Source organism: Lasioglossum baleicum, chromosome 11, assembly GCF_051020765.1.
Source record: "Lasioglossum baleicum chromosome 11, iyLasBale1, whole genome shotgun sequence".
In the NCBI taxonomy this organism is placed as follows: domain Eukaryota; kingdom Metazoa; phylum Arthropoda; class Insecta; order Hymenoptera; family Halictidae; genus Lasioglossum; species Lasioglossum baleicum.
The window spans coordinates 9,416,050-9,442,320 of NC_134939.1; the positions used below are offsets into that span (position 1 = coordinate 9,416,050).

The 26,271-nt window shown below is 39.9% G+C and overlaps 1 protein-coding gene across 3 annotated transcripts in view; it reads left to right on the top strand.

Annotated features, from left to right (window-relative positions):
* The first annotated feature begins 4,674 nt into the window (after positions 1–4,674).
* Positions 4,675–26,271, top strand: part of Dsx (transcription factor doublesex) — a 104,431-nt gene continuing 82,834 nt past the window's right edge. For all 3 annotated transcript variants that reach the window (XM_076433705.1, XM_076433706.1, XM_076433707.1), the window contains exons 1-3: positions 4,675–5,810; positions 10,176–10,731; positions 13,254–13,458. In XM_076433705.1, coding sequence (XP_076289820.1) covers positions 10,453–10,731; positions 13,254–13,458 — 484 coding nt within the window. In that variant the 5' untranslated portion in view covers positions 4,675–5,810; positions 10,176–10,452. The remainder of the gene's footprint in view (positions 5,811–10,175; positions 10,732–13,253; positions 13,459–26,271) is intronic.

The window sequence follows — 26,271 nt, forward strand, 5'->3', positions numbered from 1 at the left end:
AACAACTTGAATGTATTTTTAAAAGCTTGAAAAGATTCAAATGCCAGTATTTGTGAACGAAAGTAAAAGTCATGTGTATGTATCCTAACACAATACAGTTTTGCGTCGATGGACAGTGCCTGTTTTTGCAGGACTACGGAAATACGTGGCAGGCGAGTGCAAGTCAGATAATTAAGCGAAAGAACCTGTAGACTGAGTGGCCTTCTTTATTAACTTAATTGCTATTACCATTCGCAGCGTTCCACGTCTCTTTTCAGGAACGTAACACCTTGCGCGATTGTCACTAGATAGAACTAGAACCCAGGTTTTTGTACTGTCTCGTTTCTTCACGGTTTCTCTCTCCCCCTCTTTGAAATCAGCGTTTCTTTCATTTCCCTCTATTCCGCTCACGATCTCTTTTTTCCGACCTTCTTCGTCTCGCAATTGTAACGCTTCAGTTCTCTTTTGTTCCTTCTGGCTTTCTCATAGTCTCCCTTTCCTTCTCTCTCTCCGTCTCTTTCCATCTTGTTCAACCAAGAATAACTTTAAAGTTTAAAGCAAGGCACGGTCCCCCGTGTGAGTGATCCTAACCTTCACAGGGTTCTCGAGGAAAAGACCTCAATGTCTTGACCGCTTGACGCGCTCTTTAGGCCAACCGAGTATTAGAGGCTAATTCAAACCCCTTTCTCTCAAACGGACGTCTTTATAGCCGGGTAGCACGGTAAATCGTACACGTTGATTCCCGAGATCAAATGCTACATGCGCTTCCTTTTATTTGCAAAGTTCGAGCGATATTAGACTGTACGAACATTCACGAAATATTCATGTTACGCGAACTTCTAAATTATTTTCAATTTATTCATATTACTGGAAGAAGGAGTACAGTTTTATTTAATTCTTTTGTTTTCCTAAAATCATCTTGAAATATTTTTATTTTGCATATAGTTCTACTTGTCTTTATACAGCTCATGAATTTGAATAGAACTAAAATACTCACATTCCATAATTTTGTTTAAATTGTTGTTTATAAGAGTGTAGAATAACATTGAAATACCCCATAATTTTATTTGAATTGTTATTTATAAGAATATAGCCCCATACCTCAAAAATAACACACAAACATATTTCACATTTATTCTTATTTACGACGTATTTACGTCTGCTTTTTCAGGATATATAAGTACTAAATAAAAAAGCAGCATTTACAGTGCCGTCAGTACCAGTAGAACATAAAAAACAATGGAATCGTTAACAGTATTATAAACAAGCACATACAGCAATAATCTCTCGAGCATCAACGTGTTCGAATATTAATGCGAGTCACTGCAGCTCCGACGTTCGTGGGCGGTGGTGCTGTGAAATTTTTTGCTGCGTATAGCTGCCATAGTCAGAGACCATTTCGATAAAAGGGTTGTAGTGGAATATTCCTGCAGTTGTAAGTTACTCTACCTTTGATCTGATGGAGCGAAACCGAATGACTGCATTATATACTATTTAAACAAATTATGGATCCTCCGAGAAATAATTCACGCCTCGGAGTTAAACAAACTATGCATCTGTGCAGGCAAACCATTTTATCGTGGAATAATATTTCTGTTAGTTAAAAATCTCATCAAAACATTCTGGATGAGACATAATATCCAAAACATCTGCATAATTGCAAATTGATGACAATAAAAAAAAAAGATTGTTAAAAATATTTAAACAATTTTATAATTCAATAACCCGAGAAAGACGGAAGTTAGTAGCACTCTTATTTGTAGTATGTATTTAGTTTTTATACTGGCGTGAAATATGTCTAATTGTCATTGTTGGTGAGATTCTTCGGGTTCTCTTTGAGTGTTGTGACCTTCCATTGGCCTAAGCTGATAAATCGACGATGGAACATGGATAGTGCGATTCTTCGATATCTCTACACTTTTCTGTTTGAACGAGAATATCCATCCAATCATCGGTCAAAATACTCTTTTTTTTTTTGTTGAACTCGTCCTGGCTTTCTTGCCGCACGGAATGCGCTGCGCCATCATTACAAGCACGAAGAACTTTTACTCTGCTCTGCCCTCCCAACGAAGCCTGTCTTCGCACTTTGGCCGCAGGCAATTTATAATTTCGTGTCGCGATCCGTGGCAAAGCGAAATTTATTTCGTGCGTTCACAATTAGTGATTACGAATGTTATTTTCGGGTTGCACGAATAGAAACAATCTAGAAATATACAACTTTAAAATTTCTCTGAAATTATTTTGGAAATAGGGATTGTTAACCCTTTGAGGAGGGGAAATATTTTTATATTCCATTCGAAAGTAACAACTGTATTGGACGAGGGTTTCCCAGTCCTCCTCTTTATTACCACGCTTCTATTTATTACCACGCTTATATTAACTTGCCGTGTTGTTGTATGCGTAAAATCTTATAATCGAATTTTAAACCTCTTCCTACAGTCCAATCTCGCTGAAATTTTGTATACATACTTGCTTCCAATGACAATAAAAGTAGAAAATAAAATATATAAAAAAATCTTTTTCAAAACCACGCTTATATTAAAATGCACTAAAAAGGAGAAAATAATTTTTTTCCTGGTTCTCCATAAAATACCGAATCCAGTTAAATGATTAATAATATTTTTCCCAAAAATTTTAAGCAATTAATTCATAATTTCTTCTGTTATAAAATTAGTGTTGGAATAGATAGAAAAATATAACATAAATTTAAATAAAATCGTGACATTAGTGACTATAAAAATAAAAGCGTAAAAAAAAGAAATGCAGGATTTTTGTTCCTTTGTTTTAATTGCAATTTTATACCAATAAATATTTACCTTAATTTAATGAGTTATGTCATTTTAAATTTCGTTTTACGCTCTATTTAATTATGCTTTTGATATTTAAATTTTTATTAAATTATTTGGCTTTTATTATATTTCAGGATGTCAAAACGCGATTTTCGCATTATTTTTTTCCGAGTTCAAACTAGGCCGAGGTGACGATCAAGCGGCTCGGAATATAAACGAAGTATGGGGCGGAGCAAGTGTCAACGAATGCACGGCTTTATATTTTTAAATAATATTAAATTCTCTGTAAAATTAATTTTAATACTATTCTCCTCAATAATAGTGAAATCAATTCTCATAATAATTTAATGTTACTATTATTAAACAATATTATATTTTCTACAAAATTAGTTTTCATATTATTGTTTTTATTAAAACAATTTTGATAAAATTGTTTTTTATGTGAGTTGTAATACTTTAAAAACATAGGTTTATATCCTGCATTTCTTTAGTTACAACCTAACATATTGACGTAATTATAGTCACGATGTCATGATGTTTTTAAAATTTATATTAAATTTTTAACCTTAAATCCTTTAACCTGTCCACTGCTTTAAATTATAATATTAAATAATTATAAATAAAAAATAATAATATTAAATAATTATAATATTTATAACTGTTTTTGACATTTCAATTGCAACAAGATAAAATATTAATCTTTTAAGGAAGGGAATCCATGTGCCAAAGATCATTGTTTTCTTATTACAGTACACAACTTCTACGACCACACTATGTCTGCCTCTTTAAAATCGCATTGTTATGCCCACAATTTGATGGGGTAAGCCAACACTCGAGGGATCTCACTTCAATCTTACCCGTGTGGAAAAAGGGGGATAATTATGAGCTAGTCATAGAAGAGAGGCAGAAACAAACCACCGGGCAATGAAATGATCGTAGGATCATCTCCACCGTGTAACTCTTGGATAGCGCAACTATAAAAATAAAGGAATCAGCTTTGAATTGAGTTTCAAATAAAGTACGACAAAGTACCTTCATGACTTTTAATGTTTATTACATTCCCTTCAGAAAACCAGAAGTTATCAAACGTAAACATTACATAATATATGTATAATTGATTTATAAAATATATTTAAAAACAGTTCAAATACGTGTTCATTTTTTAATCGTCGTTTCCAAAAGCTATATGATTTTTTTACGCAATTCTGATACATCGATAAAACAATTGTTCAAACTAAAGTTAGTCGGTAATCATGCGATAACAAATTGCAATTGGAAAAATTATCAAGAAACGTTTTATCTAATAGAAAATTAAGGCAACCTGAATTTTTAATGAAACTGTATTTTTTTCTATGTATATCAATCGCAGCATCTTCGTATTCTCTTTAAAAAAAAGTATTAGGGGTCTTACGTCGAAAACGGATTAGTTTAGAAGTTATTTTGTACTATTATAATATAATGATATTATAATATAATTATAATTTGAAGTTATAAATGTACTCGTGATACTGTGCGCCATCTTGAATGATTGGTGTCAGATTCCAATCAGCGATTTCAGAAATCCTAAACTCCCGAATTTCAGCAAGTTTCGACGAAGTTTCGAGAGAATTTTGGCTCGCTTTTCAAGATTCGCATACCAGAATTGCCACATTTGTTTCCCACTCTAGCCTTCTCCTTCTACGACACTATTCCTCCACGGTCCGGCCACGTGACGCGTTTTGTCTCTGTCCTGCATATGTCAGAATGTCACGTGACTACACCGGTAATGGCAGAGAGAGGGTAACTTTTTCCCCTGAATTCGAGTGAATTCCCCTGATCTGGCGACACTGCGTGCGCCGGGGAATGGCGTTGTAGAAGGAGTAAGGTAGAGTGGGAGACAAGTCTTGATCTGACCACACCGCCGCCGCTACCACGCTACCAGCACTCTTAGTGAGTTACGGACCGCATGCAAGCGCGCATCGAACGTGCAGTCGGTTGTCGCGCTTTTCCATATTTCACCGTCAAGGTTCCACCACACACAGGCCGACGGGGCTGTGTTGGCAGCTCTATCGCACACTATTCGTCTCACGTACATATACGTGCACACGATAACGTAGTGTTTGTCTGCGGATCTCGTCGAACGTTTCCGTTTTTCGCGGGACGAGAACGATCTTTCTCGAATACGAGCAGACCACCCGACGAGTTTCCTCGGCAATTCGCGCGATCTAGCGTAAACCGACGGGTGAACCGACGGAAGTACCAGATGCAACAGTGGATTCAACGTGCGCTGACGTATTCCGATGGATAGGAGCAGCATCGTGACGTCGCGGTGTAAGAGGTGGAAATCGAAGAGCAGGAGGGGGTTGACACGCGGACTCGCCGCGAACAGTTGAGCACGGGGAGAAGAGACAATTGAAGTGCGCGTGTGCGGAAAGTGCGCGCCGTGCGACCAAAGCCCCACGGTGCTGCACCGTGACCAAAGCCATTCGGTTTCTCGTTTTTCTACGGGAACTGCATGCGTGCGTCTCCTATCCACCTCTCCCTCTCTCGTTCGGACTACGTGGAAATATAAACGCGTTTGACGATAAACGCGGAGAACTCACCGGACAATTAACGCCGGCTAAGTGATACCTCTGGCGGAACAGTAACCGTTACGTTTTCGAGTGTGTTAATCGCGATGTGTGCACGTGAGGAAAAAGGGCAGCGGGGGATGCAAATTCGTTGAATCGTTTGTGCGCGCGCGTGTTGCTGCTCTCGCGCGCAAATAAGACACGAGGTTCGAGGCCTGTCGCGTATGTATACAGTGTGCCTCATCCGGTAATAAGACGCGCGCATAACGCGAGTATACCACGAAGAAACTGCGCGATCTCTCGCTCTCTCTCTCTCTGTTATGAACATGGAAAACTTCGACGTAGTGTTGTAATGAGTACAGTGTGTTCCGAACGCGAAAATTGTGGCACGATACACACTGTGATTAACGGTTACACCGTGGGTTCACTGATCGCTGGAATGAACTCTCCGCTAAGCACAACGGCCCTGATAAGAACGAACATTGTACTCCAGGTAAAAACTGCACCTTTTTACTCCCGGTTTTCGTAGACTCTTCGTTATCCTCGTGGCTCATTACTAGACAGTGGATCCTTATGCAAAATAAAATGTTTAACCATCATTCGCGCGGAAACGAAGCCAAACAAAGATTTACTTGTTATGTAAATAATTTTACTTGTTCGAAAATAACGTCTCTATATTTTTACATTTTTTAAATGCTTTTTGTCATAAATGCACAAAGTCCGCTGTCTACTAATTACAACTAAACCACCCTCTAATAATCAATGTGTACGTCTCGAACGAACAATCGATTATCTCGCTCGTTCGATTTGCATCGTTGGTCATTTTGTTCTGTGACTGTAATAGAAGCGTTTACTCGGGTACCGTTTTTTACGATTGCACATGAATATGCAGAGCCTGTCCACGCAAGAAAATGCTTGTGCAGTTTCATACACATCACGCACACGCGATTAGGTTTCGACATCTTTGTCTCCGCCCCGCCATTCGAATGTTGTACCGCGAAAACGATCCTGATTACAGTCACGCGGGGTATCACCTCTAGCGTACTACATATAGCGCCATGTTTCTTTTTTTATTGCTTACCCGCGATCGTAGAATACGGCGAGCGCTATGAAAATGAATCGCATTAACTCTGCAACGTCGTAACTACTTTTTACATTGTAGCAATATCGCGGGACCAATGGGGAAGCGTGGCTTATCGTGCTCGGTAATCGGTAACGGGCACGTCGATAAGTATAGTTATCCTCTAACGCGCAACTCCTTTTCGGCGTGCTTGCTGCGACCAGAAGTGGGTATAATTTAGACGGGAGATATTGCGGATTTTGCCAAAAATACCAGAGACTGAAAAATTTTCAATATTATGTACCCGAAATCTCGGAAATGATCAAGTTTAACTATTTGAAACTTGGCAATTCGAATGTTTTTTTTTTAAATATTTATTGGCAACTTTTCCTTATACATACGTACATATTACCGCCGCTCGACTTTATATTCCAAGATACATATTTACGATAAATTGTTAGGTCTTCTACAGCTAATTCCTTTACTCCAAACGAATTTTGGATTTTATTTTACAATTATGATAATAATAAAAATGATTTCGTAAGAAATGATTGTATAGATATCTTTAAATAAAATCAATCTTGTCATTTTTATAAGGGAACATGTATCAGTTGCTTTTAAGACTCGGTAGGTTTAGTGTCAATTGTGTTATTTGTACCACCCAATTTTTATCACAAATACTAAAAAAGATCTACAGTATGCTGATAATGGTCACTACCCTCAAGTACGCCGTACTCACTTCAATTACATTCGCAAAGAACTAACAAATAACTTCGATGAGGTATATTGATCCGAACGTTGCTCGGTGAATTTGTAGAAGCAGATCGAAAAAAAACCGCGAAAAATCGGGTGCGCTCGCTAAAAGAACCGTCATGGCGTCCGTTGGCCATCGCATCGGTCGTGTTGGTTCTCGTCGCCTAAACCTCCGATTCAACGGCGATGAAAGCGTGCAACAAAAGGAAAACCGCGATTGACCGCGGCTGTGTCGTCGAAATACGAGAACTCGCCGAACCGATCATCGACGATCGTGCAACGTTATTTCTTGTCGGCGAACACGATCTCCAATAAAGAGTTTGATCTTCACGGTGAAGATTCGCCGCCGAAAAAAAAGATGAATCGCTGACCGGCAAGGTCTTCGACTCACGTTTCGCTCGAAATTGCTCGACACGGTTTGATATATTGCAGAAAGGGAACTGTAAGAAACGGCAGAAAATGGAGACAATGGGAAAACCTTTCTCTTGTATCTCAAGTGCCCCTAGTCCCATAATGATTTTTTTTTAAAAACTGGTCTTTTGAAATCTTTTATTTAAAAGCCTGGCACATTCTACAAATATACACGAGAGTAAAGTTCATACATATTTCAGATTGATCAGAGTACTTATCAAATTTATGAGCCTAAAGTCTTTCAGAAAAATAACAACGATCCAGCTGCGAACATTTGACCTGTTTAGATCTTGTCTTACGTTGCCTTACGCAAAAGTATCTCATCACAGTAGGAGCTATACGCCGAGCTGAAATTACCCCCGTATTATTATTGTATCACCGAGTTTTTTTATAGAAAGAATAAGATAGGTTGGTGTAAGGAGGTAGAACAGTGAGGGGACGGTAGTATGGGGAGAAAAGAGTAGGGGAGGGGAGAAGGCGGAGTCGATAAGAAGAGCGCGTTTCACCGGTTTTGCGTGCAATTAGATGACGTTGCTCTTCAGCAATCCATGGTACTCCATGATGTCTCCGAGCCGCAAGATAACGATACGAGGAAGGGTTTTGTTTCATGAATACACAGTATCGCACAAGAGATACATTGTCGTCAGCGAAAAGATACATTCTCTTCGCGGATGCTGGTCGACCGTGAGAAAGGTCGCTGTCTCTCCCGCCGGCTAAAACATCACGCGGCGCCTTTGATGCCGGCGAACGCATTACGCCTCATTTCTATCGAAATGAAAAGGCTGCGACCGGAAGGGTCGATGGTGGAAACGCGAATCGGTTGATCGAGTCGTCAGTTTCGACGGATTCGCGCAGTCTTTTGGGAATGGTACCGCGCAAGGATCGTAACTCTGAGCACCTAAAGATTGTGGGTTGGGACTAGGTAGCGATTTAACTCGAAATAAATTTCGATCGTCAGCGAAAGACTAACTTCTCGTTCGTGCTTTTATGCATTTGTTCTATGATACAATGTTGTACTGGCGATCGAGACGGGTTACTCCTGTGTCACGATCGGCATTTGTCGCGTTTTGGTACAATGTATGCATTTGGTACCATGTTCACGCTTCGATTCCTACATTATATGTATTATGTTCCAACATGTCAAATTCACTTAAATGAATTGATTTACTTGCGTTGTTTATTCCGAGTTATCTCCAAACACGATTCAACAGTTTTCATTTTAATGGATTAGTGAAGTAATATGATCGTAAATGTCTGCAATCGTCTCAGAAATACATACAGGTTTCGAGAACGATCATTCTGAAGTACCTGTTCGAAGTGCATTTGTTCGATTCAACAAGTTTCCGACCGAAGTGGATGCTTCAAATAAGTAAACTACGTTATCGATGAAATCGTTTAAATAATCCCCGAATTGCATTTGGTTAATCCATTTTATCAATCCATGAATATCTGTTGATGGTATTTATCGTCTGGTTTCACTATTCAGTCGATAAGATCATAACCGGATGTGGCCCCACAGGTCACTAATTGAATGGCTCTGCTACAAGCATAATGCAGTCCGGCTACGCCAGTAGTGTGACAAATGAATTTCACGTATAGATATCGCGGTGTGGATTGAACCTGATTACATTGATTAAGAGGTCGTACCATATTTTAAATACGAAAGCTCCGTTTCATGTTGGGCTCCGGTTGCGTATTGGCCGATTTAATTTTAAGGGTAAATGTGTGGTTACCCTTCACTTACAACAACAATTAGCCACATTTCTGCTCTGTAACGAGGACAAAGAAAAATCGCATTGCAAAAATATCTATGTATCTAAGTACATACATCGAATGTCTTGATCATAATTCAGGAGACTCCAATGTTAAATTTTCTGTATTTATCGTAAAAAACTGGTGACACTTGGGAATTTAGTTTTCACTCTAATCATTGCAGTAGATAGAAAGTAACATATCGATTCTATTTGAATATTATAATATTTCTACCGTTTCAAATTGTAGCTACATACTGATTCCCCATTCTGATGGGATTGGGATTTTTATGAATATTTTTACACTTTCATGCCGTTGTGCTACATGAAATATTGCGAACACTTATGAAATTATTATCCAGCAGGCGTTAAAAGCATTATGTCATCCCACATGTCGTGTTGTCTTTTAAAGCTGACTTTTAAAGTGAAAGATAGTAACACTTGTCCTTCCACCTATTAAACGTTTTGAGTTTGACTTAAGAGATTTCTACATCAATTTGCGTTTTTATCCCTTGTTCGTCGACAGGATCTTGGTGTACCGAAATTGGGGAATAGAAAGTATCGTTCTAAATGTTTTGAATGCACATTTCAGTTTGACGGGATTCTACATATGTGTATGTATGTATGTACAATGTTTAGAACCTAAACAAATTACATACTTCTTAAAAGGCGAGAGATTTCTAGGAAAGCGTCCCTAAACAAAGCACAGACGTTTATACACATAAATCGCGATAAGAAGCGACACGGCATACCTATAGGTTCATCTAATATTTAGAGTGCGAGAAGTGATTTGTGCCCTAGGGTCGCGTCATCTTGGAGAAAATATTTTAGCCAGCTCGAACGGATCGAACGTTATTCTAACAGGAACGTTACTGTGTTTCAGAAATAGAAATCTGACTTTAATGGACGAAGGATGCTGAAGACTTAGCCTATGTGTTGGAGCAAGGTACGTGACATGCTACGCTTCCGCGTGCAGACGTTGGAAGAATAAAAGACGATCTATGGACACCTTCGGAGGACATCTTCCCGGAATTGTTCTCAGTGACGATGAAAGGACCCTAGTCAGGGGCCGTTCACGATTTCTAGAAGAGAAAGGAAGATAGAAATACGCTGAAACTGACTGATATTAGATCGGTTAGCAGAGCAAGCGTCTGTGCAGCATGGAAAAGAAAGTCGAGGTCCTTACTACGCGGACGGAAACGAACGCATCCACGTCCTCGACGAAAACCGAGAAAAAACCCCGGACGCCTTGTTGCGCGCGATGCCGATATCACGAAAAGGAAATCCCCGTGAAGGACCACAAGAGGTACTGCAGGTACCGGAGCTGCACGTGCCGTGGGTGCAATCTTGTCGCGTTAAGGCAACGGGTGATGGCGAAGCAGGTCAAGGATAAAAGAGCTCGGGATCAAGACAAGAAGAAGATAAAGGTTGCCGGTGAGGTTAGTCCTTCCTTTGTCGTTCCGTTGGGAAACTGATCGTAATTCGTAATCCCAGTTAACGCATCGCGGCTGCGAGATCGTCGCGCGCCCTATATGTGCAAACAATCTTTTTTCCTTGCATTAGTCCCCAATCTTTATCTCTTTCTGTAATTGTATCGATGTTTCGTCGTTTCCGCGAGACGACACTGATTCGGAAGATCAAACATTTTTGTTTATATGAACTCGATTATCTGGCGTAGAAATTTATATTTTCATTAGTACAGTTCATTAAACTAATTGTTTGATTTGATATAGACTGACATGTTCAGAGAAATTGATTTCTTTTGAAGGCAACTCTACTATAGTTATTTCTATTCCCAGAAGAAAATGAGAATTTAACAGAATCGAGGATTCGTGTGGACACAGTCAACGCGTAAATTTAAATTATTCACAGCGAAGGAACTCGCTAGAACTATACATGGAGCATGCAACTTTATCGTTTATTGCAACAGATTATTTTTGATGATCAGGATCGATGCAAAAGGGAAATTGAAGTTTTATTACATTTTATGTTTCATTCTTTTCGGCTAATACCGTATCTTTTTTGCAAACACATGAAATCCACAATGTAGTAGTTTCAGTCACATGTTAGGGTTTGCATTTCCGCAATACCTACGTCCTTAATCAGCAGAAGTAACACCCCATGCTACATATTGCTTACTTCCTACAATGGATTTATGATTCTTTGATAAGATAAGTGGCTTGGAACACCGACGTTCTATTTGCCAGCTTAGCGAATTTGTCAAAGGTTAATATCCCTTGCATCAAGTTGCAAACAGTATTACATAATAAAAAATACAATTTCCTCATATATGGATGAACATAATGGGAACTTAATGAGCTCAATGAATTTCATAAGAAACTTTCATTTGAGAAAAACACTGAAAAATTTTTAGAAATCTTCGGAATCATTTCAAAGGATAATAAAAAGACGAAACTATTTTATACGACACCTTTACAACATTTCGTTCGGTTGCTTTTTCTTTTACGATAAACACGAGACTGTCTTTTATGTTTACCTCGATTTATTAAAGTTCTCGACTAAGTTCGTAGCGCAGTGACGTTAACTATGATAAACGTCAGATAGAATCGGCACTCATCAAACGCAACGTACAGCCGTGCAATTACTTTCACGCCAAGCAGGTTAACTCTCGAACGATTGAAGTCAAATTCTCATTGATCCGATCTATATTGTAGTTATCTTTCGTTTCAATCAAGATGTGAAATGGAGTCACAATGATTCCTCTTTCACTTGCGTTCATCTCGGAACGACATGCTTTCTAGAAATAATTATAAAGTCTTATGAGTTGACTACGGATATTTGTGAAAAATAAAAATTGTCTGCATTAATTGCTGGAAATAGAAACCAGATAAAATAATTAATTAACACTTCAATTTTTCAAATCTTTCTACCATCTTAAGTGTTAGCTAGTCAATTGTATTTTCATAAATGTGAAACTTGCTTGATTTTAAATGTTTCTGTTTGTTAATCATTATGTGCTTCTATGACATCAGTGAATATATTCTTTGATTCAAAATAATAACTCTCATTGTGTTGATCACTGTTTTGCAGCACTAACACATTAGTTTCGTACCTAGAAACACACACAGGCAGGAAACACGAAGGTGCATTGGACATAATGGTTCAAGGTATCGTGAATCTAAATACTTGCGTCATTCTTCACAAACAATGACCAAGCCGTTAGGATTTACATATATTCCGCCGACTAACTGCATCCTATAAATCGAACCGTGCGAATCGGCCACGTACATTGCAAGAAACACATGCTCGCTAAAAGTAAACTATCGCATCAAAATTATTCACACATAAATGCACTTAACAATTTATTCCGTCCAATTTTGCTAAAGTGAAATTATAAGCAGCAATACCAAGCTGCGACTTGTGTTGTAACAATTCAAACCCAAAATAAGGTCGAGACCGTGGAAACACAATTTTTCCATCTAGCGGCGACAGTAATCGAACTACATACATATGTACTGTACAACGTCAGGAAAATTTTGGGGTGAACTGTACATTTTAGAATTCTTGAAGCGCATGTGGCACTACGGGTGCGAACGGTTAATAGTTAATACTCAATAGCTCGGAATATTGTGATTACGCGAACGGCTACCGGAGCAAACAACCATAACGGACGTGTTAATGAAAACGGGGGTTTTCGAGCGGCGCGGCGCGGCGTGGTATGTATCGCGCGCGCGATGCAAGAGGGGTGAAACGCGTGAATGATCGAGGCCCCCGGTCGTCGCTGGGGCAATCGTTGATTCGGAATCGGTGATACCGTAATCACCTGGAAGGAACCCCGCATGAGCTATGATTATTTTGTGCCCTGGCGCTTTTAACACCGGGTTAACGGGTATGTAATGCAGGGGCAAATTGCTGGGGTCGCGTTTCTTTCCAGCGCGCCTCGCAGCCGCGATAATTTCAAATAATTATAATAATATCGTAATTGATCTTTTCCGAGAAGGACGATCCAGCGTCGGATTTGGTGGAGGATGGTAATACTGCTCCTGATCTGGCCACAAGATTCGAGGACAATAGCGACAATAACGACAATGACGACAATGTGCACACCGGTTCAGGCGATGCCATCAAGATCCGAACCTTGAGGAAAGTGTCATCGTCGCGTCCACACACTGGATCACCCAACCATTTACTGCAGGGCCAGTTCGGTAAGCGACAATTGCATTTTTCCCTTTGCTCTTCCTCTAACACTTACAAGGGAAGGACCCAAGTGTCCGACTTTGATTTTGATAATTTTTTGTGAGATGATGGTATATGGATTCCTAATTATGTACGCAAAATATTAGGTGTAGTTACACAATGGTTTTAAAAATATAAACAATTAAAGTTTCATACTTGAGCTGTAGTTTTCGAAGTTGCATTAGCTGTGTAAGCAGGTTGCGTGACACATAGGTATGAAACTTTAATTGTTTATATCTTTAAAACTATTGAGTAATTACACCTAATATTTTGCATACATAATTAGGGATCCATATACCATCATCTCACAAAAAATTATGGAAATCCAAGTCGGACACTTGGAGTCCTTCCCTTGTTAGTACTAAAAGCATTGCTGTACGATTATTCAAAATATTGTTTCGATTATTAAATATGTTGGTATCCAGTCAATCACTACACATTTAAGTATTGCCATCCATAAACTGAAAACAATTACATACGATAGAATTATTCTAGGTCGTAAGAAATGTTTAATTTTCCAGTTAAAATAGCTCCGACTGCAAAGGGTTAAATTTGAAAATGTTTCACACACTATTTTGAGTAGAGAGATTTTTGTTGGTTGCGAAACGTAGACCAGAATCGTTCGTTATTGTAGGGTGCTGTTACGCTAGTGTCTCCTCCCATTATTTATTTAATCATCTTCGAGATTTGATTGGTGCCCATCGATAAATATTGGGTTCTCCCGGACCATAACATATAACTTACCAATAATTATTAAAGACCCCTATTAGCGAGATGCGAGCGGCATTGAATCGTGGCTGTTTAATATGCATAATACCCGTCGTCCGTTTACCCGGGCTGCACCTGCTTGTTGATGAATATACATGTAATGTGTCTGTATGTACAGGGTGAAAACCAGGATTGCCTACCTGTTGCTTGCTCCGATTTCTAAGTTTTCTCCTTCCTTGAACGAAACCCAACCCGCATACGAAAATCATCATCATTCTCTGTCAACGTGGGGGTATGATACATCTGATCTAGTGTTGTATAAAGCTCTCGAGTCTTCGAAGCTCCAGAGCTCAGTCTTAAAGACTAAGTTTCTATAGAAGAACTCTTTAAAACTGAGCTCTGGGAGCTTCGAAGACTCGAGCTTTATACAACACTAATCTGATCCCAACAATCCAAATACAACAGTTATCCAGAGTATCAACAGTTCAAATTTACACATGTTATGATCGAAATCAAACATTTATTTACACCGACAACCCTGTAGAACAATGTAGAAATATACAATTAACTTCTTTAACAAACAGTAGAGACCATAAATTTAACAATGTGAACGTTCGTGGTTTTTTTATTCGACTACAGTGGCCGAAATTTCTATAAAGTCACTGTGTTTTGTGCCCGTGCGAAATCAATACGAGCCGGTTTATGTACTTCTTTAAGGCCTGGTTTACGTTGTATTTTTGTCTAGAAGAATTTAAAAGTTGTTGCATACGTCTTGTTGTTACTGGGAGCTCCAATTCAGCTCGAAATTGTGCTGCATTTTTCCTTTCCTTAGCTGCAGACCTCATTAATATTGAATGTTGTCTCTTTGACTATTTTTTATTACTACCTTTAAGATGATTTTTTCCGTAATTTTCACGTAAATTGACATAATTATTAATCACAGTATATGACCGATTAGTTTTCTTAGCAATTGCGCGATTAGAGCAGCCCATATCTTTATAAGCATCGATTGATGCTTTTTCTTCACTTGTTAGTACTTTTCCTCTCGGCATTCTCATACACGTGAATCAAATTATAACAAACAGGGGATTTCTGCGAGTTCTAAAACTAATACTTTTAGTGTATTCGCAGTTTTCCGTAGTTCTCTGCTCAGAATACAGAGAAACACTAAGTGACTTTATAGAAACTTCGCACTTGTGTTCTGCACCACACAGAAAAAAATTTAAAAAAACGTAAATAGTAAACATAGCGGTCTATAGAGTACGCAGTCCCTCTATCCGAGTGTCTACAAGGCACAAGACCAGATACGATAAATCAACAAAAATGGTGATATTTTTAAAATATCTATGAAAAAGAAGATGACTTTATAGGAATTTCGACCACTGCATAAGAATTCTGCAGGTATTTGCATTTATGAATTGATGCATTGAACAATTGACTTATAGGCAAAATTTTCATAATTACGTGTTTGTGAAATTATTCTTCATTCGAGGGTTGGTAGTCGATTTCCCCTCAGCTAAATGAGAACACTATTTTATTCAAATTTTAACTTAATTCGATTCAATATTAATCCCGCGTTAGTCTAAGCCAGTAGTTGATGCGTTCGACTTGGCCGCGCCTTCCGAAATGCACCGGATGGATTCATTATGTTTCTGCTAATTATATTTTTGCGCTCGTTAGTTTTTCCGCAGTGGTTTAACATGTCTTAATTGTACAGAATCCGGGAATCACCATTTAAATATACCGGGGTATTTTTGTTCATGTTTGGCTACCAGTCTTTGTTTCTTACGTTTATTTATTCGTCTCCTTTAATTCATATTTACGATTTTGCTCATTAACACTAACTTCCAACCAGAACGTACGAGAGTAAAGCTATTCTTAATATAATATTTCTAGACTTTTTTATGAGACCATTCGTTTTCCTCTTCATTTATCAAAAGCATGAATGCAGGTAGCCAGCTTTTATTTTTTTAATTAAGTCATTTGCATTTGTTTCGTGTGTAGCATCCTTGAAGCTCTTGATGTTTGAATATGTTTAGCTGTATGGTTTTGAAACAGTAGTTTTAAGTGACATCATTATAAACGAAATTATAATTGCCAGATAGCTAGACCTCCCTTGTTGTGGAAACTGTGACAAAAGCCAGCATTCACTAGTTTTAATCAGAAGATTATCATTTATGCATGCATGCTTCTGCAAACCGTCGTATCGTTTGCAATTACCATACGAAATCTTATTTGACGAAGCCCGGTTAATGAAAGATCATCATTCTCTCAAGGAGACAATCGAACCACTGTCCGATAGCTTCTTGAATCCCACGTTTGCTATTCGTTGCATATAATTACTCGAGATTTAAGATTACGAATTTAGCGGGGTTATATATCTTATTGATAATTTCAATGCTGTTGCCAATTAAGATCACTCGCAGATCCTTTGCCGAGAAATAATAGGTGCGAACCGTGTAAGATTTCACAATTTTTAATATACGTGTCGGTAACGAACCGGAGGATCTTTATGTAATGTCTGTTTATGATTCTAAATTTTCAAATCATATTTATATGATTACTCATATACAAAATAATCATTTAAATCGCACTATAATGAACGAATCAGTTCATTTATTTCAATATTCATTTTGTTAAAATATTTCAGTAAAGTACAAGTAAATTAAAAAAATTAAGTGATTTCTACGAAGAGTAGGTGTGCGTTGAACATTGTCGAGCATCACTCGAGCATAAATCTTGTCGGCAGGTCCTTGTGCGGTTCATAAAAATAATTAATACGCAACTAATCTCGGGTTAACCTGCGAAAACTGGTTACGGCACATTTGAAAGATCGCGCGGATAAAAACGAAGCAGAAAGAAGCGAGTGTTCTTTTTCTTGGTAATCAAGCCAGAAAAAGCCCGTTAACAGTCGTCCCCGGACAGGTCCCATAAGAAGGTAAACACGATACCGTGATAAGTTTCGAAAGTTTCGGACTACTCGGGGGAGATTGGGGACATTCGCAGATTCGGTTTAGTTCGGTGGCTCTAATTTGAGCGAAAGCCTCGGAACGCCCGGTATAACCAAGCGAATGTACTTATAACGTCGTTCACAGTGATCCTAACGAAATTCAAGCCACTCTTTCACTTGACAACCCGACCGAATGTTAACCCTGGTTTTACGAGCGTCCCCATTGGCCGGCGCGTCATTCGAACCCGGCTAATATAATACGAACTTATAACCAAAGTCGAAACCTAGGAGCTCGGTCTCTTGCTTTTATGACCTGGCTCGTTTTTAAAAGTTATCGTTATTTTGCTCGCTTTCGGATGAAATAGTTTGTTCACGGACGTAAACTGTTCGATGGAGGCTGAAGTTCTGCGCTCACTCCAAGTTGAATTGACGCGCACAGGCCTCTGTCCCCGGCCTCATTTGGCCGAGTTCCCAGAGGATCTCTCACCGGGGTGTCGCACGAACGATGCTAAAATTTTTTACGACCGTCCGACTGAATTGTCTCCTTTCATTGTTGTGTTTTCATTGTTACTCGTTCATCCACAAATTCGAAAGGGACCGACGACAGATTTCTCTCTTTCCTCGTGAGCCGTGTATTCCCTGCTGAAACAAATTATTGTCGATTTTCGATGCCTGAGCGTTAAAATAATTTATTATAGTCTGCCGGTCTCATTTATCGAACACAATTTAATGCTTTGCAAAGAGGATCATCTGATTTCGCCTTTCATTAATCCTCGGACTCCTGCGAGTTCGAGGCCTCTGGCAGAGTCATTTCTGACTGATACCGATAATTCACTAATACAGTTTTATTCCGATATTTCGGATGAGGAGTCACGAATGACTCCGGCATAGCATACGGAGGGTTGAAATATAAATCAGTGATGCGGTCGGCGCGGGGCTGGTACATTGTGAACAATTAGTGGCGAACACGATCGGGTTCATAAATGGAAAAGAATACCGTTTCATCGGTTGTTAACTTGCTAATTGCGACGGACGTAGCGGCATTTTCACGGTAGGCGGACAGCGCGGTGGCCCGCTAAAGCCCATGGGAATTACACTAATAAAATATTCAACGACGATTCCGACTCATCTAATAATTGGTAATAACATAATTCCTCGAGGCTTCTGTCGTTTCTTCCGTGGTCCTTTGATGGGGGACACACTACACAGCTGATCCGAGGTTTACGATAGCCTTTCGCGCAAAAAGCCATAAACTCTTTAATTGATTTACAGCCGTCGCATTTCCACGGATCCGCGACGATGAACTTAACACGACGGACAGAAAGAGAGAGGGCATCTCCGTATCATCGTTCGTAATGGAAAAGTGGCGTGGTCGGCGATACCGCGGAGAATCCCAGACGGAAGTACACGGGGCATAGGGAATCGCTCGGTGAACGCAGGGGTGATTATGGCGGGTATATAGGGTTGTAAAGTTCGCCTTTACGAGCTTACATTTCGAGGCATTGAGTGGAGGCTTTTAATAACGCGTCGCTCGTTGTTGGACCGATGAGGAACACAGTCAAACGAAAAACGTAACACTGGTCGGCTCCGTCCTCGAAAACCGGGCGCATCGCGGCGCCAGCTAAGAGAATTTTAAAAGCCGACGCGCGTGCCACCCGCGCCACCTTGCATTCCGGTCACCCTTTGTCTTACCATTTCATTCTGAAGTTTTAAAAGGTGGGGTAGGCCGGGGAAAGTTCATTCTTCGTACTATAACATTGGGTCAGACTCGTGACGAAAGACTTCGAGCAGAATCTACTAGAGAAACTAAAATATTTGCTTGTATAAGATCGCCCTCTGTCAATGGGTTCGTTCACGAGGAGGTCTCGAAGTGGTGTCCGATGACACCCCAATCATTCTGGGACCGTCGCGTCCCGTCGAGTGTCTCGAGCTATTGCAGCCGACCGTGTCTAATATGTGTAATCTAAGGGTACACGCACAGTGGACCCGTTTCGGCCGACGTCCGACGTTGTCTCTTTCTCGCACGCTTGAAAAAAGAGACAGATGCGTCGAACATCGGCCAAATCGGACGAAAACGGAGACGAAAACTAGGTATTGAGGTTTCTTAAATAACTGGTCCTTACGATGGAATTTTCGATAAAAATTACAAGTATCGTCGCGAGATCGCAAAACTTCTTACCCACAGCTACAATTTCTATTCCACCAGGCTCGGCTTTGAATAATCGCCGGCTTATTTGTATGCCAAATGACGTTTCGACGTAAAACCGAACGGACATTACTCGAAGGGACCAGAAGAAGCCGTGTCGAATCGACCGGTTTTCACGATGGATGGTTTTCTTCGGATTGACTCGTCCTGCGCTATCGAACTTCCTTCTTACCGAGCTGATAAAGAACATTTAAAGAGCATTTTACATTGTGTGACACACGAAACTGCTTTTGTATGTTCATGAAAATTTCTCCAGTCTGTAGTCAATTTAAATTTTAAGCTCTTCGTAGTTAGGCCGAACAAAGAAATCAATGCCACATGGTTTCGGTTTAACGTCTACCGGCATGGTGTTAATTAGTTTTCTCAAAAGTTCCATCACACAATTTATATATGTAATTCGTTTACACTTAGCAAGTATGTCGAAGTTTTATTGGTACATTTTGTTGAACAATATCTATAGCTTACAGTATTTTACAGACGCAAAATTTCTCTTGAAAATGGTCCACATTTCGATCGAAACGTCGTGAACAATTTAAATTGCAAAATTGCTTAGTGAATAACATTTGATCGAACCTGTGGCGCCGAAATCATTAAATTGTTTAAGGAAATCAATGTTCTCAAAAATGCAAGTTCAAGAATTTGTGACGAAAAAGATTGATGCTGATAATAATGCAACAGTATCTTTAAATTCCTCGAACACTGTATACCGTTTTCTATTTCGCTTAAATATTACATGAAGCACTTAACATGTCTCCAGCCAACACGCTCCACCGCTCCCAAGGTTCTTCCCCGCGCGACGTTACGGAAGCTCGTAAGATGTTTCAGTTTTTCCACTGGCTGTCTATTTCAGCGTCGATGAATATTCCGGTAATGTTTACAAGCGTCCGAGTACAAAGTTTTGAGAAAACGCATTTTCTGATTGTGACGGCCGCGCCAGGGTGAATATTTAGCTTACGGATGAATATTTAGTATTGATATTGCGGAATCGAGTGTCGCAACGTTGTGAAAAAAGCCTGTTCGTTTTCTACTCGCATGTGATTTCGTGTTTCCTTCGGCTGGAACTGCATCGAGGCGGTCGGTGTACGTGTACCGTAAACATTTCCAAGGGAGTCGTGAAGGCTCAATTTACGTTTGTTCTAAGTAGTGTTTTATGACGCAGATAATTTTTTCGGCAGGCAATTAGCGTTGTGCATACATGCAAAGACATTCGGTGTGAACTCCGCGGGAATTTGTAAGGGGATGGAGAAGGGAGAGGATCGCTGCCTCGACGGGTAGTTCAAGCCGATTTAAATCTTATAATAAAGCCGGAGCATGCTTTTTAGCGAGCGGCAGGCGTTTGATTGGTTGTAAAGATTAATTTTGATCGCGCGCGGATCTCCCCGGTAGCCTGCCAAGAAATATTAATTCCCCAAATAACATGCACGACTTGCTGCAGATAACAATGCGCGATAACTGCGATGGATTTAGTGCTGTTTCTTTTTTCCTCTCATTCTTCGCTTCGGCTTTTTCCCTTTTCATTTTAATGCTCCCTTCGGGGCGGAGCGCGGGTTTTCTTCGTTGTACGGTACTAAGGGTTACACAATTCTGTCGATCGTGCACCGGTAGATTGCCACAATTAGTTGGTGTTTGTATGTGCACTCGTTAATCCCTAAGGAAGTTACGGTGTCTGACTTCGGTCGGTGCCGCGTCAAGAAACGAAATATAATTTTAACTGCATCACGCGTCGCGCCGTGCCGGGGGAAACGTATAATCGATCCTTTACATCCACGCTACCTACCGATCGTAAATTTGCGGAAGCCCGACGCGGCCCGGAATATGAATTGCAAAATCGACGACGGTCTGTAATTAACCGAAAAACCGTTTGTAGATTTTTGGAACAAGGGGGAAAAAGACGCGCGTCGCTTACCCTGCGACACGGCGCGGCGCGGACTAATCTTTTTAATATGGCTGTATGTACGTATGTACATACCCGCGTTTGCAGCGAAGAAATAACTTTCGAGTTAACGTCGCGTTATCTGAAATTACATCAGACTTCTTTATTTCTAACCGATCGGCAAGGGTGAATTAATAGCATCGTCGCGTAATGGGCAATTGTGAAGTCCTCGAGCATCGAAACGTAACATCTTACTGTAAAAAAAAGTCTGGTATGCAGATCGTTACATATCTCCTAATTGTTTTTAGCTGTACAAACCTTTGTACACACAAAACCTTACCAAATAAGCAACTCATGCACGACTGGACTGCGGATTTTTATGCTGTCGCAGCAAATATTTTCTCGTACACTTTAATAACGTTACACACAGGGTTATCTAAATCATAAATTTTTTCGAACTGGAGAACGGATTATACAATTATCGAAAAAAATACTCAAACTGAATTCCTTGTAGCGAATCTTTATGGAAAACAAAAACGTCCAGCATCTATTGCAAAGTATGTACTGATACGAAAATAAAATTCGTGTGTCTCTTCCATGATTTTGATAAATTGACCGTATTCACTTCTTTTAATTCTATTGCCTATATCAAAAGATTAGAGCCATGGTGCATTAATTATTACTGTAAATTGATATAGCGTGGCCATTGCAGTTTAGATTCATTATTCGGCAATGTTGTCTTCGCAAGCGTGCTAATTAGTCAACAACGAAGGCATAAATTTCAGTTAGCCTTAAGTGTAGCAATTGCTAAATCAAATATCACAGTTTGTTCTTACTGGAAAATTTCAAGGTACACTCAACGTGTAATGTATAATGGAAAACACTTTTTGCATCTGTGTGTATTGCTCAAACAATTCTCGTCCAAGGTTTTAGATTTTTTCCGAAGCACAATGGGACCGGTAGCGGCCGATTACGAGTGTTTACATCGAGGCGATGATCGTTCCGGGAACGATAATCGAGAGAGATCGTTGTTGCGGTTTAGGCCGAAAGAGGTTGTGTCCTTTGCCACGGGACACTCGAAAATTTTTACGAGCTCGGATGACTTATCTAGCACCGACCTTCCTAAAACTCTGACTCGTAAATCTTCCCGTGGAACCTAGTCGGCTTTCCTTTCTTCTCCGACTACCGCAATGGACGGGCGTTCACGTTGATAGGTTTTCCACTCACAAAATCTCATCAGTTGCCCTTTTATGGACCTTTCGCGCCTCGGACTAAACGGCGTGCACTACCTTCCTGGTCGAATGACAGAGGGCCTGAAGGCCGGTGCACTGCGTTTTCAGGGATCGCGTGGTCTTGGTCGCCTGGCATTTACGACTCTCTTGAGTTACCGTTTCAGTATTGCGCGCACAGTCGTCACAAAGAAATATTAAAACGCCAGTCTAAGGGTAGATCATCCCTCTCCCCCCTAAAAATCGATCTGTAGAACTTTGTTTTTCTCGTGTTACTTGTCGGACAAATTAATTTATATGCTTCGGACCGAGCGTCCCCTTCCGAAACGAACTTTTCCGAAACTCTTTCTCAGGCTCTTTTATGCCACACGAGAACCGTAGTTCGTTCGTTTCCCCGAAAGATTCCAATCGCTCGTTTCGCGTTCTTATGCACCGTACGAATAACGAAGATTTCAACTTCGATCGTTAACCCTGTTCAATTCTGTCCATACATATTTTACAACTGCACTAATTGGAAGATGTTAAATCGATTTTATAGGGATGCTGTATACACGACTGAAATAAAGGCAACTTCTTCATTTATTTTTGGTTTTGAGGACGTTTCAATGCGTTATGTTTTTCGAGAATGAAAATGTCTTCAGTCTCCGACCCACTACAGCACTACAGTAAAGCCTTGATCTATGAAAAACTGATATTCCCTCCACTGCAGAGTAAACATGCGCGTATTTCGATACGGGCTCGGCTATGTTGTCGGTGTGAACCACTACTAATCCAATTACAAAACTTCTTTATTTTTCTATGGGACTTTCACCAACGTGATATTGATTGGGAGTTTCATAACATTAGATTAATTGCTCCTTTCGAAGGTGGTCCAAACGACGAACCGTGGAAAATGATCCCAGTTCCCATAAGTGAGCCCAGATGATTCAGAATCACGAAGGCTGTTTACTGAGAAATATGTTCGAAAGATTTTTTCGTAATTGTGGTCGGAGCTCTCTGGGCGAGTTTAGTGCTATGACTTCGTTTCAGAGTGCCGCCTCTTTTCTACCTTCTAAACCTAGACGAATTTCGATCTGCCCCCTCCTCTTATAGGGGAACTATAACTCGAACTTCTGGCCTAAGCTATCCTAAGAATTCAGTTTATAACCGCTGACTCCACTGAGTTTTATTACATCTTTCTTCTCCTTTTCTCTGGCCGCCGCTTCGCATTATCCTCCTGCGTCCTGTTTATACGACCTCCTCCCCTCTTTTTCCTTCACCCCTTGGCCGCCCCCCGACACCCCCTTATAGCTGCCGCTATAACGGGCTAACTATTCGATTCGCCTTATTTTATTCTAATCGTCGGCAACGTTTAACACTTAACCGGCGGTCGGGGCCCTCGTCCATGTACATACATATGTATATGCATCGCTCAAGCGAATTTCAATAAATTCGTTGCTTCTCCACCGCAATGTTAATTGCGCAAAGGCTACTTCGGCACTTTACGATCGCGGTTTCTTCAAATATAGGGGTGTATTGTTTATGAAGAAGCTGAATTGTCCGCCGGCATAAATATTCATCAATGAGGACATTTAAAGCGTTGATGAATGCGAATTATTTTCTATGTGAAGTAAACCATTGGTTCTTTATTAATATCCCTCTCTCTCTCTAGTTAAAACAGTTCGTTTATCCTTTGATCGTAGACACTCCATTTAGGATGTATCGATTTTTAATCGAGAAACGCTTTTATGGTAGTATGTACGTATTATTTTTTATGGGACACTGTGGGGAAAGTTCACAGTTTCACCAAATAGGTGAATCTCTGCATATAATGTGTCAATTTTTACAACCGATGCAATCAATTTTATTTCAATCTTTCCGCGATATTGATTTACCACCATTGTGCTCACTCGGCGGAGTCAGAGACAAATACAAATTAAGTTCGAAAAGCGATGGAGGATTAAACTTTAGTGGCAGGTATCTCGGATGTGTTTCATACTTTTCACTGTAAATAAAGCGTATGCGATTGTGAAGATTGGAGTGTGGTACGGTTTGAGAGCGACCATTACCAACACGCGTTCAGTAAAAGGTTCCAAAGGGTCGCGTAAAATACGAAGCTTTACCCGATGCAATCGGATGGATTACGATCGCAGGCCCCTTTCTGCGTCTCTTCTTGGCCCGACTTTATGACCCGATTTGCATATTTGTTAGACGTATTTTCTGTGTGTTAGTGTACCGGACGCCTTTCTTCCTCTAATCTTTCTTCGTACTCGGAGCCATTCTTTATGATACAGCGATCATCGTGATATTCCCTGAGACGACGGCGACGTCGGTGTGTCACCGACGCGAAAGTTACGATCTCTCCCTCTGCTAACGGTGACCCGGTACAATGATCGAAGGGGATTCGAGTACTCAGGATTTAACGCATGCGCGCATACCATTTTTTCCAGGTCAGCCTCGTAAATGCACTGACATTCTGAAATTTTCTTTACTGCCACGTGAAATTATGAAACCTGAAATTTTCGTTGTTAGGAAATTCGATAAAAGGTTCAATGAAACATGTGTGTGTGTGAAATGAAAAATTGACGGTCGAACAGGGATAACTTCTGAACCTTTCGATCTTATCAGCTGCTTGATATAATACTGAGGTAGGAATTGATCGACCTGACGTGGAACAACCACGCTTATCAGGACGCGAGAACCTTATCGTGTGCACAGCAAAAGTTTCGCCGAGAGGAAAAATTAATTCCGAGGTGGTGATCGGCAGGTACATATATGTATGTAATCAGTGGTAGCTGTGCGATACATAAACGCTTTGAAATGTAAACAAGAATTTAAACTAGAACAGTGTTAACCACGACAGCGTTTGAACCGTGTTGCTCGCTTATAGGTATGTAACACGTGTCGTGACTGTAATTATCCAAACACTTTCCAGTAGGTATTGATTGCACGAGTTTCGTAAGTTGAAGCACGGACATTTACATTATAATGTAAAAGGAGGTCTGAAAGCACACGCACCGAGCGTTGACGTGTAAGTGCAATATTATTTGTCGAATGCAAATGCACTTATCGTTGGAGATTTCAAGATCTCGATAGTTGATGGATTTATGGGGTCTAGATGTTGATTGACAGCACGCTTTATTTAATTGCGATTCTCGAATGAATCGAAGTGGATCCAATTTACTTCATCGAAAAATCAATTAAGAAACCATGTAAATTAAATGTGAAGTTATTTATATTTTTTCGTTTAACTTTCGTAACTAAGTTTGTGAATATACATATATTATGCATATCGTATTATGTACTTAACATACATGACGAAGTACACAAACAATTTTTTCTTCTACACACTAATTGTTACATTCTCTTTGTCTCTAAAATACAAAGAAAAATTTATGTAGGAGTATAACGCGTTTAATTATCGTCGAAATGACAATCGAATGGTCAATTAAATTTCATGCTGTCCATGATTATCCCACGCGTGCCTCAGCGCGCAATTTCTGGAGATCTAATTGTCATTATGAAGATGGGACTTCATTAGTTCATTTTTATGGAGTATTCAAGATTTTCCAAATATATGTTTGATGTCGGGAGGAAAGCACGGTCGCTTTATAGGTACATATGCCAGTTCAAGTGTGTGTTTTAGTGCTGTCGTTTAGCCTCTCACGCATAATAAGCTTCCCCTGAATTTAGCATAGACGAACTGGAGATGAAAGCAGGTTGAGACAATGTCTCTAGACACCTGTTTAAAATTTCGTGAGATGCGGCAACGTATCCCCTTTCCGTTATATGTACATTCTCGTTTTACTAGAAGTTCAATCATCATCTAAACTTCTA